Source organism: Glandiceps talaboti, chromosome 14 (genome assembly GCF_964340395.1).
Source record: "Glandiceps talaboti chromosome 14, keGlaTala1.1, whole genome shotgun sequence".
NCBI lineage: Eukaryota > Metazoa > Hemichordata > Enteropneusta > Spengelidae > Glandiceps > Glandiceps talaboti.
The window spans coordinates 3,332,634-3,349,465 of record NC_135562.1 but is presented as its reverse complement, the minus strand read 5'-3'; the positions used below and the strand labels follow the sequence as shown (position 1 = coordinate 3,349,465).

At 36.0% G+C, this 16,832-nt stretch overlaps 2 protein-coding genes across 2 annotated transcripts in view; one reads left to right on the top strand and one right to left on the bottom strand.

Annotated features, from left to right (window-relative positions):
* Nucleotides 1-1,284: 1,284 nt before the first annotated feature.
* LOC144445934 (cytochrome c oxidase subunit 6C-1-like) lies at nt 1,285-4,600 on the bottom strand. The gene is made up of 4 exons (XM_078135578.1): nt 4,515-4,600; nt 3,166-3,286; nt 2,284-2,427; nt 1,285-1,481 (listed from the first exon to the last, which is right to left on the bottom strand). Exons 2-3 carry the CDS (start codon nt 3,275-3,277, stop codon nt 2,294-2,296), a joined length of 246 nt encoding a protein of 81 aa, XP_077991704.1. The 5' UTR covers nt 3,278-3,286; nt 4,515-4,600; the 3' UTR covers nt 1,285-1,481; nt 2,284-2,293.
* A 5,419-nt stretch (nt 4,601-10,019) lies between these two features.
* Nucleotides 10,020-16,832, top strand: part of LOC144445817 (short transient receptor potential channel 4-like) — a 33,768-nt gene continuing 26,955 nt past the window's right edge. Inside the window, exon 1 of the mRNA XM_078135456.1 lies at nt 10,020-10,197. Coding sequence (XP_077991582.1) covers nt 10,020-10,197 — 178 coding nt within the window. The remainder of the gene's footprint in view (nt 10,198-16,832) is intronic.

Below are 16,832 nucleotides of genomic sequence, written 5' to 3'. Positions count from 1 at the left end.
ATTCTTCACTTGAAACCGACTTGCATTGACCCCTTACAAAAATTGTCCGGGCATCGTACTTTATCATATACCTATGTGCCCAGATCAATCATTCTATATTTATCGTAGTATGGACTATAATTTGAGTGTATAGCGCCACCAACGACCAAATCGTATTATATACTTTCACTTGTCTATATGGGTGGCTTTTCCTGCAAAACTTCCACACACATATCCTTGTTGTAAATCCCAAAATGACAAAAAAGTGGCGTGTAGATCACAGATAAGTAACTTATCTGTGTGTAGATTTACAAGATTTAAAGCTATTTTTCTACTTTTGAGTTTTTGCAATTATTACAGATATATACTGAGAAACTGAAGCCTTTGAAACTGGCATTTCATCATATTTGTTCTTGGTTGTTTATTTGTACTCTTGATATAATTATACATACCAAATTTAAAATGGCCCAATCTGAGTTCATAAGCTTTTTTTCTTAAAGTGAAAATACTAAGGACATTAACCCCAAATAAACTGCTCTAGAATAATGTTAATGCATGGCTTCTTTATCAACTTGGCGTCTGGCAATGTTAGAAGATTTGATTGCATAGTACGGATGTACTAGACATTGTTTCTTGATGTGTATCATAAATTACATCATTAGATCATTTATTAGGCGTAAAAAAAAATTGTGTGGTTCCGGTTACATTCAATTTTGAAATAGGTGAGGTAGGTAGATTTTTTATTTTATTATATATTTTTTGTCATGTGTGAGTGTCTAGTTCAGGTTTTCCAAATGGTCTCATCTGTGTTGTTTATTTCTTCCTATCAGATGTACAGCCATTACAGATTCGAAGAACAGTTTTATGTTGTCTTTTTAAGTTGATGGCAGTTTCTGCACCCACTATTTCTTGCAAGACGATTTTCATGATTTTATTATTATTTTTGGTTGAATACGTAAAAAAAGTTTAGGGTCGGCATGAAAAACTAGGTGGGGTCGGATAACCGGAACCAAACAACTTTTTTATTTGGCCTTAGTTACATGTATGTCTTAATACCAGGTTTGAGTTCAGTCAATCGCCATCAATGATGAAATGTGTTTTAGTATGTAGAATACTGCAGGTAAATTTTAAATATACAACAAAGAATTGCTCAAAACTGTATAAATTCAGCTTGCCCACCTATAAAATAATACACCCTTCAACAATTTGAGATTCAAAATGGTGCATTTCTAAATACACAATCAACCAAACACACTGAATAAGACAAATAACTTTGTAAAGTTAGTATTTATATTCAAATATTTATTCACAGTTTTGTATCCATTGAATTAAATACATGTGAGTGGAAATCAATTGCCAATTTACTGCCACATCCGGACCTAACAGATTATGATGTCTACACTAAACATGTATACTACGCTATCCAAAAAATGACAAAGTTTGGTGGTTTAAAACAACAAAATATCTCCATAGAATATTGAAAACAGCAAACACTCTGGACCCTGTAAAGAGAACACATCACATTGATTATTATACACAAAAACAAAATATACTGGAGTGTAATTACACTTTTTTGAATAAGCTCTTTAATTACTACCAAACCAAAGTGACTTTAGAGCTTAAAATACAGACAGAACAATGTTTTTTACGTCTCTCGCTTTTTGTTGTTGTTATAAATTACACAAAACAACATAGACACTGATTGCGCACAAGCATATAAAATGATGCATTCTATCTCACTGGTTTTATTCAACTTTCTCGGTCTAATGATCCTCACTGCTTTGCTAAATTGTCTACTTTTATACATGTACAAGTAACTAGAAGAACTATATTTGTGGGCTTGTTTTCTAAAACCTCTCTCTCTACGTATAGTCACATGGCCAAATTCTACCAAAAAACTAGCTAAATCTCCTGCTAAGGAAAGGGTGAACAGCTCATGTCAGTAGCAATTGATCACTCACTGACAGGCAGTTACTTTATTCAGTTTACTTCAAACTCAACCACGAGTAGTCTTACTGATCCTAGTTTTTGTATGAGCTCCAACAGAGACATGTGTGCTGTAATTTTAGTCTAACCAACACACACACACACACACACACACACACACACACACACACACACACACACATACATACATACATACATACATACACATACACACACACATACACACACACACATACATACATACATACATACATACATACATACATACATACATACATACATACATACATACACACACACACATACATACATACATACACACACACACACACTAACCAGTATTGCTAATTAACTTACACAGGATAAACTAGTCTTCTTCTGCTACTTCTCCTTCTGGTCTAGCTGAATGGAAAACTCCAGCTTCTTTCATTGCTTCAAATGCTTTCTGGTCATCATAATCTTTGTAGAAATCAGCATATGCCCTCTTCCTTGGTTCAGCCACTGAATATAGTGATTGATAAAGGAGATATATTATATTTCCTTGCAACAATGAGTGTCATCTATGTTGTATTATATCAAAATCATGATATATTACACACCATGGTTTGATAAGAACAGTTTTATGGCCTCTTTACATGTACATGGAATGATACCAAGGCCATACACTGCTTTAATCAAATTATGAAATGTAATACAAGTCTCTGTACTTTCAAGGTGCTGTGCTAATGTTATTACATGTAATCCAATTAATGTGTTTATTTTCCCTGTTTGTAACATGGTCTGATGTCTAAAGTTGTACTTTATGCTGCACTTCAAGTGATTTGACATTACATGTTGATCCAATCTTGACCTGTATGCAGCGTCTAACTCATTCATTCATAAACTGTCTTGAGCAAAATCACCTGTCCTTTCATACCCACACTAGATCTTGTGTGGGCACTAAAGGTAAACTGACACTGATGTAAACGATGACAATTTAAAACAGAAAAAGAAGTGTGACCTTAGTCCTATACAGTGTGCCCTCAAATGATAGCCAAATTTTGTAGTTGCGAGTCAAAATGAGAAATACTGGCATTTTTTTGTGAGACACCTCACATAGAAAGAAACAGGGGAACACCAAATTTTGGTGTGCCACTAGAAATTGTGTGCATCAATGGCACATCAAATTGGCTTAGAGGGCACACTGGGACTCCTATACAGATATAACTCCCACAATGAGGAATTAAACGATATACTTACTTCCATATTTTACTATTCCTGCCCCAATAAATGCCAGTACTGTTCCAATTACAATATCACGCTTGATTTTGCTTTTCAGCAAACCACGCATCTGAGGCCTCACAAGTGACATGGTTTAATACTATGGAAAGTAGACATAAAGAAACAATAATATGTAACTTCTGTTGAAGTACATGTACTTCAAATACTAAAAACAAAACTTCACCAATTGGCTTGCTTCAGGTTTATAGGCCTACTTTGCATATGAATAGAGGTTGATACATGTACCATGACTTTGACTGTATAACACATTCACAGAGCTCATACAGCACCTACGAACAAGCCATTTTAGAGAGTATTACAGATTTTTTATTTCCAAATGTTGGACTATGGTATTATGAATATACGGGAAAGAAATCTGTCAGTGTTTTTTAAAAATTAGTTACGTTTTGGAGACTGTGTTCATGAAAATGTTGGCTTGATAAATGTACATGTTGCAAGTGTCAAGACACCGACCTGGGATTACTATTTAAACCAGTTATAAGCACTATACAGGTAAAATCTACCTGAGTTTCCCTGTCATTATTACCATAATTGCATTGGAAACTATCATGCCAGTTTCACCACATTCCCTCTTTCTGTTACAAGGATTCTCCAACCTTAGCAAAAACACTGTAAAGGGTGTGTACATGTACTAATGAGAGTGTTCTTTTCATTAGAATTGTACATTATATAGGTACAATGTACCTCCTTAGAGTGTACTGTGCTGATAGTGATACAAATATTCTTCACCAAATCATGGTGCAAGTATTTGCCTCAATGTACTGCTTCCAATTAAAGAAAAGTGATTCGACAATATACATTTTTTTTTACCAAAGCCTGGGCCTTCAGTGATGTAACTGTGTTGGTTTCCAAAACATAAAAGTGACTTGTAGAACCATTCTACTTCCATGATATAATGTATGTATAATGTAATAATGTACATGTGTACGTGCACAACAACCTGACCTCTGACGACCTTCAATGCATTATCATCTTTCTCGAGTCTGAATTAATCTATGCTGTTGGTAGTATTCACATAATTTTACAAATAAATGATATCTTCTATGGATGCTAAGGTGTCGTCAATTTATTAGGGAAGAGTTTTGAACGGCGAAGGAAGAATTGTTATTAAGATTACCTGACCTATAATTTGTAACATAGTTCATGGTGCATGCAGTGCTACGCAGTGGAACACGTCGCATCACTCCACCATCAACAAGCATAAATCATGAACGAATTTAGCATCAGAGTCTGTACATTTCCTCTAGTTTGATTAGACAAAAGAATGTGTTACATACTGAATGTGTTACTACACGAAAAAAACTTACCAAAGACGTAGCCAAAGACGTAAAACTTGTGACGAGAGCAAACTACACAGTTGGATAAAAGCTTGTGACAAAATGGCGGACGCCGGTTAACGCATGCGCTGTAGGTAGCTTACCCAGAGTGCACTTGAGAAACATTTACGACCAGGCTCAGCTAAGAACCTGTGTCAAACATCTTGTCATTGTGCATATGTCGTCGGGGCACAGAGACACGTATTATTGCTTTGATTGTTGTTTTTTCTAAGGAAACTACAAGAAGTACTACAATAGGAATAAGCTACAGACGCATACGCAGGCAGGACATCCACATGGTCACTATCATGATAGTTGTATGTAAGCCATGACTTTTTTTTTTAAATCCATATTTTTTAACATTTTCTGTTGCTACAGTTATTGAGTTACAAACTTGGGCTATTTTTTTTTACCGTGTTTTTTATTCAAATGTACAGTAGAATAACAGATATCTATCTATCTATCTATCTATCTATCTATCTATCTATCTATCTATCTATCTATCTATCTATCTATCTATCTATCTATCTATCTATCTATCTATCTATCTATCTATCTATCTATCTATCTATCTATCTATCTATCTATCTATCTATCTATCTATCTGTATGTCTGTTTATCTATTTATCTATGTGTGTGTGTGTCTGTCTGTCTATCTATCTGTCTGTCTGTCTGTCTGTCTGTCTGTCTGTCCGTCTGTCTGTCTGTCTGTCTGTCTGTCTGTCTGTCTGTCTGTCTGTCTGTCTGTCTGTCTGTCTGTCCATCTAGCTAGCTAACTGTCAGAAGCACCTGAATACAGTACACAGCTACGTGCAAAGTTGTTTTATTTATTACAAAATGCTGAATAAATACGTGTTTCTCATTCATTTCACCACTTGAGAATAAACAAATCAATCAAATGACGAAGTCTGTCTGCGTATTATTAATTAACTGTCATATTTAGATTCCAACCTCAACAAAGTGAAATATCCTGGCTTGGTTTGTCTTGACAGATTATTACAGACCATCCGATCTTATTATATCGCCCCCTAGTGTTCAATGAAACACATTCTTTCGATGTTTGGACTGCCGAATATAAATTACAATTGTAAAGAGTATGCATGCATCATGATCATTTTTACTGCAAATCATAGAAAATCTTGGTGCACTTTCACCACACGAGATAAACAAAAAAGATTACTAATTACAGAGGGAGAGGGGAAATCAAACATGGTCTGTAGCATAAAATGTGACCCTCCCCTAGTCCTAGTCCGCTGTGCTAAAAGTGGAACCCTCTCAATTTTATTTCTCTAAAATATGGTCTCCCCCTGTTTAAATATTTCAATGGAAACTATTTTGAACACCGCCTGCTTGTGGCGTAGTGGTTAGAGCTCAAGACACTGCAGGTAATTTTTCTGTAGTAAGATCCTCACCACGTTGATAGTTTTTAAAGACATTTGTTGTTTTCCGGCCACAAACACCACAGTGAACGGAGAGAGAGAGAGAGAGAGAGAGAGAGAGAGAGAGAGAGAGAGAGAGAGAGAGAGAGAGAGAGAGAGAGAGAGAGAGAGAGAGAGAGAGAGAGAGAAGTTACTGTGTCGACCTATCACCCCACATTCACCGGTGAGGGCGGAACCTCGATTCGACACTTATGAATCCATCTACACAAACCCTACAAGTAACTCTGTACACATAGTCGGTAGTTATAATCTCCATTTTAGAATCGTATCTCACATCACTGAAATTACAACTTCTCCTTAATTGACACATGATAGCAACTCTAAGCTCTCACACGGTGTTTAAGTTTACAGTACTTGGGTATCGAGATTACTCAAGAGGCTTGCAGCATCATGTTCATGTAAGGCGAGATGTGTAGAGACACTTATCGATGATAAAACCTCCGCAGGAAATAAACGCATTTTCGTAAACTTTAAGGGTGTATTGAGGAGAGTTATTTCATGAATTTACATCATATACATTACTTCGATTAACCAGAGACACCGAGAATAAACTTTTTCTACATTTATTGCTAAGTGGAAGTCCACTACACGAAATAAAGTCATTTTGTCTTTGTTAACTTTTATAAGGGTTCTTGAGAGTCGTTTCATTATGCAGACTACGTCATATTACGCGCGGTTAAACAGAAAAGGCGAGTTGAAACTTGTTCCACGTTCATTGTCCTGTTGTTGTTGTTTCTGTTGTTGTTGTTGTTGTTGTTGTTGTTGTTGTTGTTGTTGTCGTTATTATTATTTTTGGTTGTTTTTTTAATGATGAGGACATTAAAGGGGGAAGGCGGAAGAATGTCATGTTTGACATATTCCTGCCAATTCGTCTAATGTTGCATTTATTCTAGGTTTTATTGTAAAATTGGCATATCTATAAAAAGACAGTATACATGTATATGCGCAGAGACAGTACTATGTTCAAAAAAAAGGGTTTTCGTTCAGTATAGGCTCTTTTCATAGACACACACAGTCTTATGTCTCAAATATCTACTTACTGTTGGAAATACCAGTCCATCCTGAGAAATATAAATCTATCCTTATTAGACAAGGGGGAGGGGGAGATATACTATAGGAAAGGATGAGATATGTATCATTTTGACTCATCAAAGGTGAGGAAATTAACAAAAACTTGAAAACAAACGGATGAACATAGTTCACCACAGACCACCAAGAGGATACATATTATCGTTATTGGATGGACAGAGATATGAAGGTCAAACAAATGAGTCAAATTTACAAAGTGTCACAGAAGCCTTGAAAAATTGAAACATGCACCATTATCTGACCATCACGTGGGTTTCAAGTCAAGACTTGAATCATGACAAAATCACGAAAAACATGCCGAGAAGAAGGTGCAAGGATGTTTATGAGCAGTGTTCCACATGTCATCAGCCTATACAAGCCTTCGTTGAACACTTTGGCTATGACCTGTGTAGGTTTACTGCTTTTATCTCTGAGATCAGGTGTCATATGAAATTACAACTAAGCTAATTCTGTAGTGGCATCTGTGTCGGGTCGACTTTAATCGCCATATCCATTAGTCAAATATCATTTACTGAAGAAAAGGAAACTAATGTGCATTTAAACTTGTCAACGCTCTTGACGTTATACAAACATTGGATTACTCTGTATGTAGGACGAATGTACCATATCACACAATCTAAATACAATCGAATAAACGTGCGTACCTCTCTGTCTCTGTCTCTCTATGTCTGTCTGTCTGTCTGTCTGTCTGTCTGTCTGTCTGTCTGTCTGTCTGTCTGTCTGTCTGTCTGTCGGTCGGTCTGTCTGTCTGTCTGTCTGTCTGTCTGTCCCTCCCTCCCTCCCTCTCTGTCTCTGTCACTCTCTCTCTCTCTCTGAAGACAGACATACACTGTCAGACACAGACAGACAGATAGTTAGATGGACGAGATAACCAAACAGATAGACAGACAGACAGACATTCATACAGACAGACAGACTGACTGACTGACTGACTGACTGACTGATAGAAAGTTAAATCGATGGATAGATCTAAATATATATGTATATATATATATATATATATATATATATATATATATATATATATATATATATATATATACATAAACTTTTTTATGTATGATAGCTCTCCAAGGTGATCGAGCACTCTACTTGGCGAAAGAAGAATGAAATTATATATATATATATATATATATATATATATATATATATATATATATATATATATATATATATATATATATATATATATATAGACAGAACAGACTGAATAATGGTTTAACATTGACATGATTGGCATGCACACGACAAAGGTTAAATACATGGTGTGCTTTATTTTGACTTACACACACTGCCGAGTGGTCACCAGCATACATATATATATGCCAGACTAATCGTCCCTTCCATTAGTTCGTTTAAAACCCCAGTGGCAGTAGGAAAGAATAACGCTCATCATATTTTTGTTAATGCAGCTGTTGTTTTTATCCATCATAGACATTATCCTTGTCAAAATATCTCAAGATATAGGTTCTGAAATCCTGTTTAGCATACAACATATGGATGTAGGATCTGCTGTACTAGAAAAGCAGACGTGTACCTTATACAAATAGAAACTGTATCTCTTGAAACAGAGAGTCGTCTGGTTTGACAATATCTTTCAAACTTGCTACATTTTCTCTTTTTTTGTGGAATCTTAGCAGATTGTTACTTTGTTGATTATTTGTGATCGATCCGGTAGGATGAAAGTATTTCATGCAAAGATTTGTCCCAGCCAAACGGTGAATGTAGCATTTTTAGGAAGATGTTTGTTGATGATAAAATGTGGTAAAAGTAGTATGTACATTTCTTTGTTGAATCAGATGATGAAATTTAGCAATAACATTAGTAAGACCTTTTATCAAGACAAACGCTAAAATGTAGCAATGTTAATAAGATATTTTGTCGACCCAGCAAGCCAGACGATAAATGAATCAAAATTTAAATAAAAATTGTTGAACAGATGAGGGAATGTAGCAATGTTAGTAAAATATTGTCAAGCTATGTAGCGATACTGGTAAGTATTTGTTTGTGCGTGTCAGACGATGCTCTGTTGCATGAAACACGGTTTTCATTGTATAACTATTTTGTTTGATAGCATGTCGACGACTATGTATACCTTCACCTTCTATGGTATTAGCATTAGCAGTATACTGGAGTTCAATGGCTCTCGGTGACGAACATCAACACCCACGTTGCATAGCTCAGTTACGTACTGCAAGCCTATGTGAAAAAGAGCCTTGTGTGTACAATTGTTGACAAAGATTAACCCCCCCACTCATGAATTATTGACTGAAAGCAATACTTTCATTTTTCAGGATGTCGTAAACTTTTAATCCAGCAAACGACGCCGGAATTCTTTTCACTTGATGAGATAGGGTTTATTTAATACAAACCTTGGAAAAATGATAGGTTTGTTCAATTTCCTAATATTTACCTCTTTAAATTTTGAGAGTGGGTGTTTCAAAGAATCTTGTACATCTTTGCCATCCGGCGGCCGCGAAAATATTCCTAGATATATCGTGTTTGAGTCGATGGAAGTCAGCGAACGCACAGGAATGTCATTCAGAAATACATATTTATAATGATGACCCATGAATGACGACTTGATCTTAAACCGCAAGTAGACTTATCAAAAACAGCAGATCTGTAATTTATGTATCATGGTCTGATCGCAATAGGGACGCCTCGTTTAAACGTTTACATACTATTACGTGCTGAACCTCGGCTACAAATATGAATATTCTGTCACCATGATACGTCTAGTCTGCATATATTGACGTACTAGAATTACTTTCGTCGACTTAGGGAGTTCAATCAATGACACGGGAAGTCCTCAACGAAATTAATTAACAAGGTTGGGAGGTGTCACCGCGTTCAATGTGCAAGTCAAACACGCAAGCGTTCTGTTCATAACATAACATAACATAGCATAACATAACATAACATAGCATAATATAACATAACATAACGTAACATTTACTTCTTCAAAATGGACAGACGAGCAGAGATAAAGAGATCTGTGGAAAAACTCTTTCTTGGCGCTGCAGAGAAAGGGGACAAAAAAGCGATTAAGTATGCCTTGGAGAACGCAGTTGGTTTGGACTACAACTGCGTGGGTCCGAATGGTCGAACTGCTTTGACCATTGCAGTAGAGAATGCAAACACAGGTATGTACGATTGTTCTTATTTTATCCCTGAAGCCGACATACGAATACTATGTCCTCAATATTCAATGAAGCATTGCATGGTTTGTTGTGCACGTACAACGAACACGTTGTAATTCTTGTAAATATACACCTTGAATTTGTATATGTATCATATATAGCGCTATCATTCTACATCTTGTAATGGCTTGCTCATTTTTAATATAATAAGCAATATAGCAACGATAAAAACTCTTTACTCGTCGTAAAAAATAGGGTGATTGGCTTTTGATAAAACGTGAGCGCACACTTTGACCTATATGTACAATGTACATCACTGGGATTTGACTGTGTTCTGCCATGATACCACTGGAGTTGCAATCACTGTCGACGGAGACATTAGACACAGCGTGTTAGATGACCTTTCCATGACATAAACACTCAGGTGTTGACACTTTTGTAAAAACGGTTGGTGTTTGTCCTATGGGACGCTAAATTTGATGAACGGTTAATGGTAACACGTGCGTGGTATATACATTACTGTTTAGCATCTATCGATATCGCGATCGTTCGTTGTGTGAACTTAATGATATCGTTAGTATCCCCAGTCTTTCGTTTGCTGTATTATAAACAGGGACAGTTTTTATTTCACGATTAGTCGTAAGAACGTAAGAATTAGAATGAACGGAGAACATTCCCGGATATAGTTATCGCTAGAATCAGTAAAATATCTCTAAAAGGAAATAATATATATTCTAAAAGAAGTGACAAAATACACCCACTAAAGTATATCTTGTACCCAAACGTACATGAACGCATGCATACAATTTCACCCAGAACTGCAAATATACATGCCCAACATTGCACTGGCATACACCAAAGTATATATCCAATTTCACTCAGAACTAAAACACGTGTCCATGTGCCACTTATGTATGAACCTGAACAAAAAGTCCAGTTTAGCCCTGACTCACACTTGGGTTAAACATCCACTTACATCCATATGCGCCAATAAACAAGACTATGCATTTATCCGTACACACATGAACATGCAATATTGCTTAGATTGTTGTTTTCCTCAGGAAAATATCACTCGAATCCTGCTGCTACAAATGTATCAATAAACTCTTTACTATGTGACAGTTAGTCTCATTTTCAGATAAAGGTAGGGAAAATATATCAAGTCGCAACACTATTATATTTAAAGCTTGAAGACAAGAAAACAACTTCGTTTCACTATGCCCGTCAGCTTGTATATCTAAACAGCCACACAAGTATATACACCCCGCTTCACTTAGTTAGAGCCATGCTATCAAACTCGAATATACAATACTAACACGTATGACACGTCCTCTAATAACTAAATACCATAAAAACAGAGAATAAAATTACAATGTCGTTGCAATTGTAATTGTAAACGCATCCTATGACCTTTTTCAGCGTATTATTAAAAACACAAACCACAATATCACGGTGTAAAAGTCAATCACAGACAAACCGCAGCACTATAAAGCCTTTCTCATTGCAATGTTATAACTTTACAATGATCACGCATTCGTTATTGATGAAAACACTGCTAGTACAGATTTAAGTGAAACATTGGTGTCCGTTTTAGCTGTTGTCTCTGTTAGTTTATAACGTCAACGTGGATAGCATTGCATTTGACACAGTACTATGCCAATGTTATGTACATGAGTTAGGCAATCAAGTGTCGATGTTCATGCAACGAAAACGTAGATATAAAAAGTTTAATAGATAAAGCTGTAGCGGGGAAAAATAATTTCTGCAAGAGTAATACTAGAGCGCCTTCATTTCATGGACTTACAGCAATTTAATGAATTGGGTAGTAGATACGAAAGCACTTGATTTTGTGTTCTTTGATATTATGTTTGGAGAAGGAAGTCATAAGATAAAGTCCATACACCGGTCTATGGTGATTTCATCATGCTATTAATATCGTTGTACATCTTATAAAATCACAAAGCAAATAATGACGACTCGTGCACGTAGCGCATTCAAAAAACCCATTTCCTTCATGCATTATCAAAATTGCTTAGCAACCCTTAGAAGCAATAAAATAACAAAGAACAGTTTTTTTTATGAAGTATGCAAAAATGTCACCCAGTGTCAAACGCGTCACTATCATCCACATAGCCTTATGAATCAAATCAAAGCTTAAGTAATAGTAGCTGTTAACGTTCACTGATTTTTATTTATTAATATTTTGTTGATACACAGATGAAAACTGTATTAGAAACAATTCTATCATTTTAATACTGAATTAACAAATAACCATAGATTGCACTGTAAAACATTACCAATAAACGTTCAAGACCAAATAATTGTTTGTCAACAAATCTGTGGGATACTGAGTGTTTTACCACTAGGTGCTCCTACATGCAAGTACAACAACATAGATAGGGAACTTGCAAACCCGCCATGTTGAATCATGCATCATGGGAAATATGATAATAAATACTAATGAATTGGTATTGTAAACAATACTGTTACATTGTTTGCAACCACAAATAATCAATTCATAGTTACCCTGACCATTGTGGGAGGTTTATTTTATCGGTAGCTCCAGATTAGGTATTACGATAACCACAGATAATCCCATAGTCCTTTGCGTCTGAGCATGCTCAGTCTGGATTGCAAGTTCCCTGTTATTTGATATAGAAAGTATGTACAACCTGTAAACATGGCTAGAATTGAGTTGCTTCAATTTTAATCCATGCCTTTTGATATACAGTATCCAAAAAGCGTACATAGTTAAGAATGATAATGATTCAGTCGTTTGATATCGTACAGTATTGCTGGTTACTTTTCATTTTCATCAATTTCTTTACAAGTATCGGCTAAGAATTTATATTAGCTTGCAAGTGCGCTTATAAAATGTCAGCGTGGTATATTGTCAATTTATTCGTTTAGAATTTTCGGAATCTGTGAACAATGTCAATATAAATGCACAGACGGGAGATAGTAAACGTAAATCATCTCAGAAGTTATACAATATCTGTGATCATCGTTACGATTCAATAAATTCATTTACGACCCTTATAGTTTACTTGAGACGCTGTAAGAATTTATGTTCATCCACCTCCTTCAAGAATTAAGTGCTGAATATAAAGACATAGCTAGGAATAATTAGGTTATTGATCTAAGGTTCACAGCCAGACATAATCAATGGCCGATATGCAGTATTGGATAGCTTTTCTGTGGAACGATACCTATTCTATCGGATCAACTGTTATCATTGCAAGCTATCGTGTCCTGACATTTTATAGATAACGTAGTGATCTAGAGACGATTCAAGTCCATCACGTAATCTTGTGTTGGGTCAAGATCTTTTTAAAGCTAGTGTGGTCATCTAATACGCATGTGCAAAGGAATTGCGTTTGCTTGCTAATAGGCACAATGACCCCATTAAAATATACACTGTTGAATGTGGCTTATTTAGTGGGACAAGAGCCCACTTGGGAGGGGGGGGGGGCTTGGGAGGGGTTGGGGAGGGGTTTTTCATAATCTTGTAAATTTCTGCTCAGAAATAAAGATTTTGTTATAATTACTGGTTAGGTTGGTTTTTCGTAGCGTGGGACCCCGACGCACAATCAGACGACTACTGCACTTTTAAGCAACCTACATTTATGCTTGACAGATAAAATACATCACATTTTATACCGACATACTATGTATTTGTTCTGGTAAATTGTATGTAAGTCTTTTTTATCAGATTGCTAAGAAATCTAAGCATATATATATATACACACAATTCGACTTACTGTGTATAAAGCAAATGGCGTTAAACTTTAAGGTCGACATTATAAACAAACATCATATCCTTCACTTTAACCATAGACAGTGGAGGGGAGACCTCCACTGTCTATGCTTTAACCCCCAAAAAGATATGCTATAACCACAATGACCGTTAGGTGTGTCGTTAAACAGAATGTTTATAGTCATTTGCAACCCATGCTGTGAAGAAATATCAACTGTTTAGTCTCCACAGCACTGACGTCTTAACGTCCTCAGAAGTGACCCGTATTACTTATTGTAACTTATGCTTTTGTTTCCAACTTATATTTGCCATACTTGCAGGAATCCTCACCCAGTGATCAAACGCGATCACCATTCAACAAAGTCAAACGTTTTTGGCAAATGGGTAAACTTCCTCCACGACCGTTTACATTCGAACATCAAGTAAAGCCATTATGCAGAGTATTAACAACGATTGGTAGATAGACAATTCCGATATTTATCAGAATGAATGAATCCTTTCATTTCAATGTGTATCGTATTTTCTAACTTCACAAATAATACCGTGAAGTTTAATACAGCTACTGGGACTTAAACCCCAATGTAATGTTTGAATTCCAATCTGTTGGATTACTATTGCCTTTAATGTTGGAGCTATAAGGATAAAATACAGTAATTCTTCTGTTCTCTTCTGTATAGCTCTGTTTTTTTTTAATCACCTTTTGAACCTTACCGAACATTTGTCTTGAAAAGCCCAGTTCGAATTACGATTAAAATTTAGATGAGAAACACATGTTTCTGGTAGGGCTATAGAAAAAGTTAGTCCATAACATACACACCTACCTAGCTCCCTATCAACATAATTATCTCCCTCCCTACCAACCTACCTAACTACCTACGTACAGACAGACAGACAGACAGACGTGCAAGCATACATATAAACAGGCAAACAAACAAACAAACAAACAAACAAACAAACAAACAAACATACATACATACATACAAACAAACAAACGTGCGTGCGTGCGTGCGTGCATGCATGCATACGCACGCACGCACGCACGCACGCACGCACGCACACACACACACACACACACACACATACATACATACATACATACATACATACATACATACATCTTTCGTATCCTGTCATTCGTCACTAAAATTTAATCTACCCAATATGACAGATGTGCAACACTGTTTGGTATCACGTTTTCCCTTGTTGCTACAGCGAGTAAAACATTCACCCACTGTGTTTTAAATCCGATCTCCTTCATTCAAAAATAAAGTGAATGGAAACTTTCAAGTAACGCATTTACACTTTTAATGAGAGTTAGTGGACACGGTTACGTGTGGGCCTAGAGTTACTGAAATATACACAACTATCAACGGCATCCGCTGTTTTCGCAGCGTTGATTCAAGCAGTGAGTTTTTTTCCAACTTAGATCGAATTTCGTTCTAATTTCATGTTGCGATATCTAGTAAATGTAATATAGAAGATACAAAGTTAAAATCTAGTTGCTATGTATATCTATATACATAGACCCAGGGTGTGACATCCAGGTACAGTAATGGGAAATTTTTACATATTATATTACTAAACGTCTGACGTCAGAAGTATATGGTCCACACTGCATTTGACAGACAGACAGACAGACAGACAGACAGACAGACAGACAGACAGACAGACAGACAGACAGACAGGCAGACAGACATACAGAGCTATGGTAACCGGGAATGGAGCAGTCATTTCTCAAATTGATTAATCACATTGTCTCTTATCATACCAGTCATTTAAGATGACCAATTACCATGTCCGTTGATCAGATCAGTCGTTTCACATGACGAATCGCCACGTCCGTTTGTTGTATTATTCGCTTTAAGAAACCAATCATCATGTCCGATTGTCAGACCAGTCGTTCCATCCGACCAATCATCATGTTCCTTTGTCAAATCACTATTTTTTGTTGATGAACACAGATATATCTGTTCATCACGTGTGATTTAATCGATCACCGTGAAAGATAACGGAATCATTGTCCATGTCTTGGGTAGTCTATTAAATCATCTCAATAGCAGATGTTACTCTGTCATGTTCATTTCCTCTCGTTAACATAATTACAGACTGGAATTAAATGAAGCGGAGATGTTTCCTCAGTGCAGTGATTTAAATGAACAGGTGCTAAGGCACAAACAATTCGGTCAAACTACGAATAGGAAATCCTTCACAACGAAAGGTCTTTGATTTCCCAGACTACAACCAGTACACTTAATTGTGATTTGTTCCATTATCTCATTTGCTGTATATCAGAAAGCGTCCTTCGTAATTTCCATTCATAACTCTTACAAGAAAAACCCATTTCAATTAGAGCTCTCTGTACTCCCCAACGTGCTTTATACGCCATTTTTCATATTTTTCTCATAATTTCCTCTCAGTACTATACGATAAAATTATAACTTTATCTAAAATGGCCTTTCGTATAGAGATCGATGATTTATTGCGATTTAATTGGTTATAATTTGTCTACGAAATATGTACTTTGAGTATGAATCGTTATACAAGCTTGAAATATCATGTTTAATTCATCACAAGTACAGAATTCAAACTACACACACAAAAGGGTTAAGGGTCACGACCTTTAACCTTTTGAGTTAGATGGTGTTCCATTTTACGACACCTATAAATAATCATAGGTTCCGATATATATTTTAATTGGATCAATCATAAATGAAGATAATTAGAAATGACAGGTTCATCGGCGTTATCACTCAGATATATCGTTATCACCATTTTACCGTTTCATCAGACAGTGGTAGGAATGTAAACTTTATACATAATACTGTGAAAACTATTAAATGATGGCCACATATATGTATATATATTGGTCTTAATGTTGGAA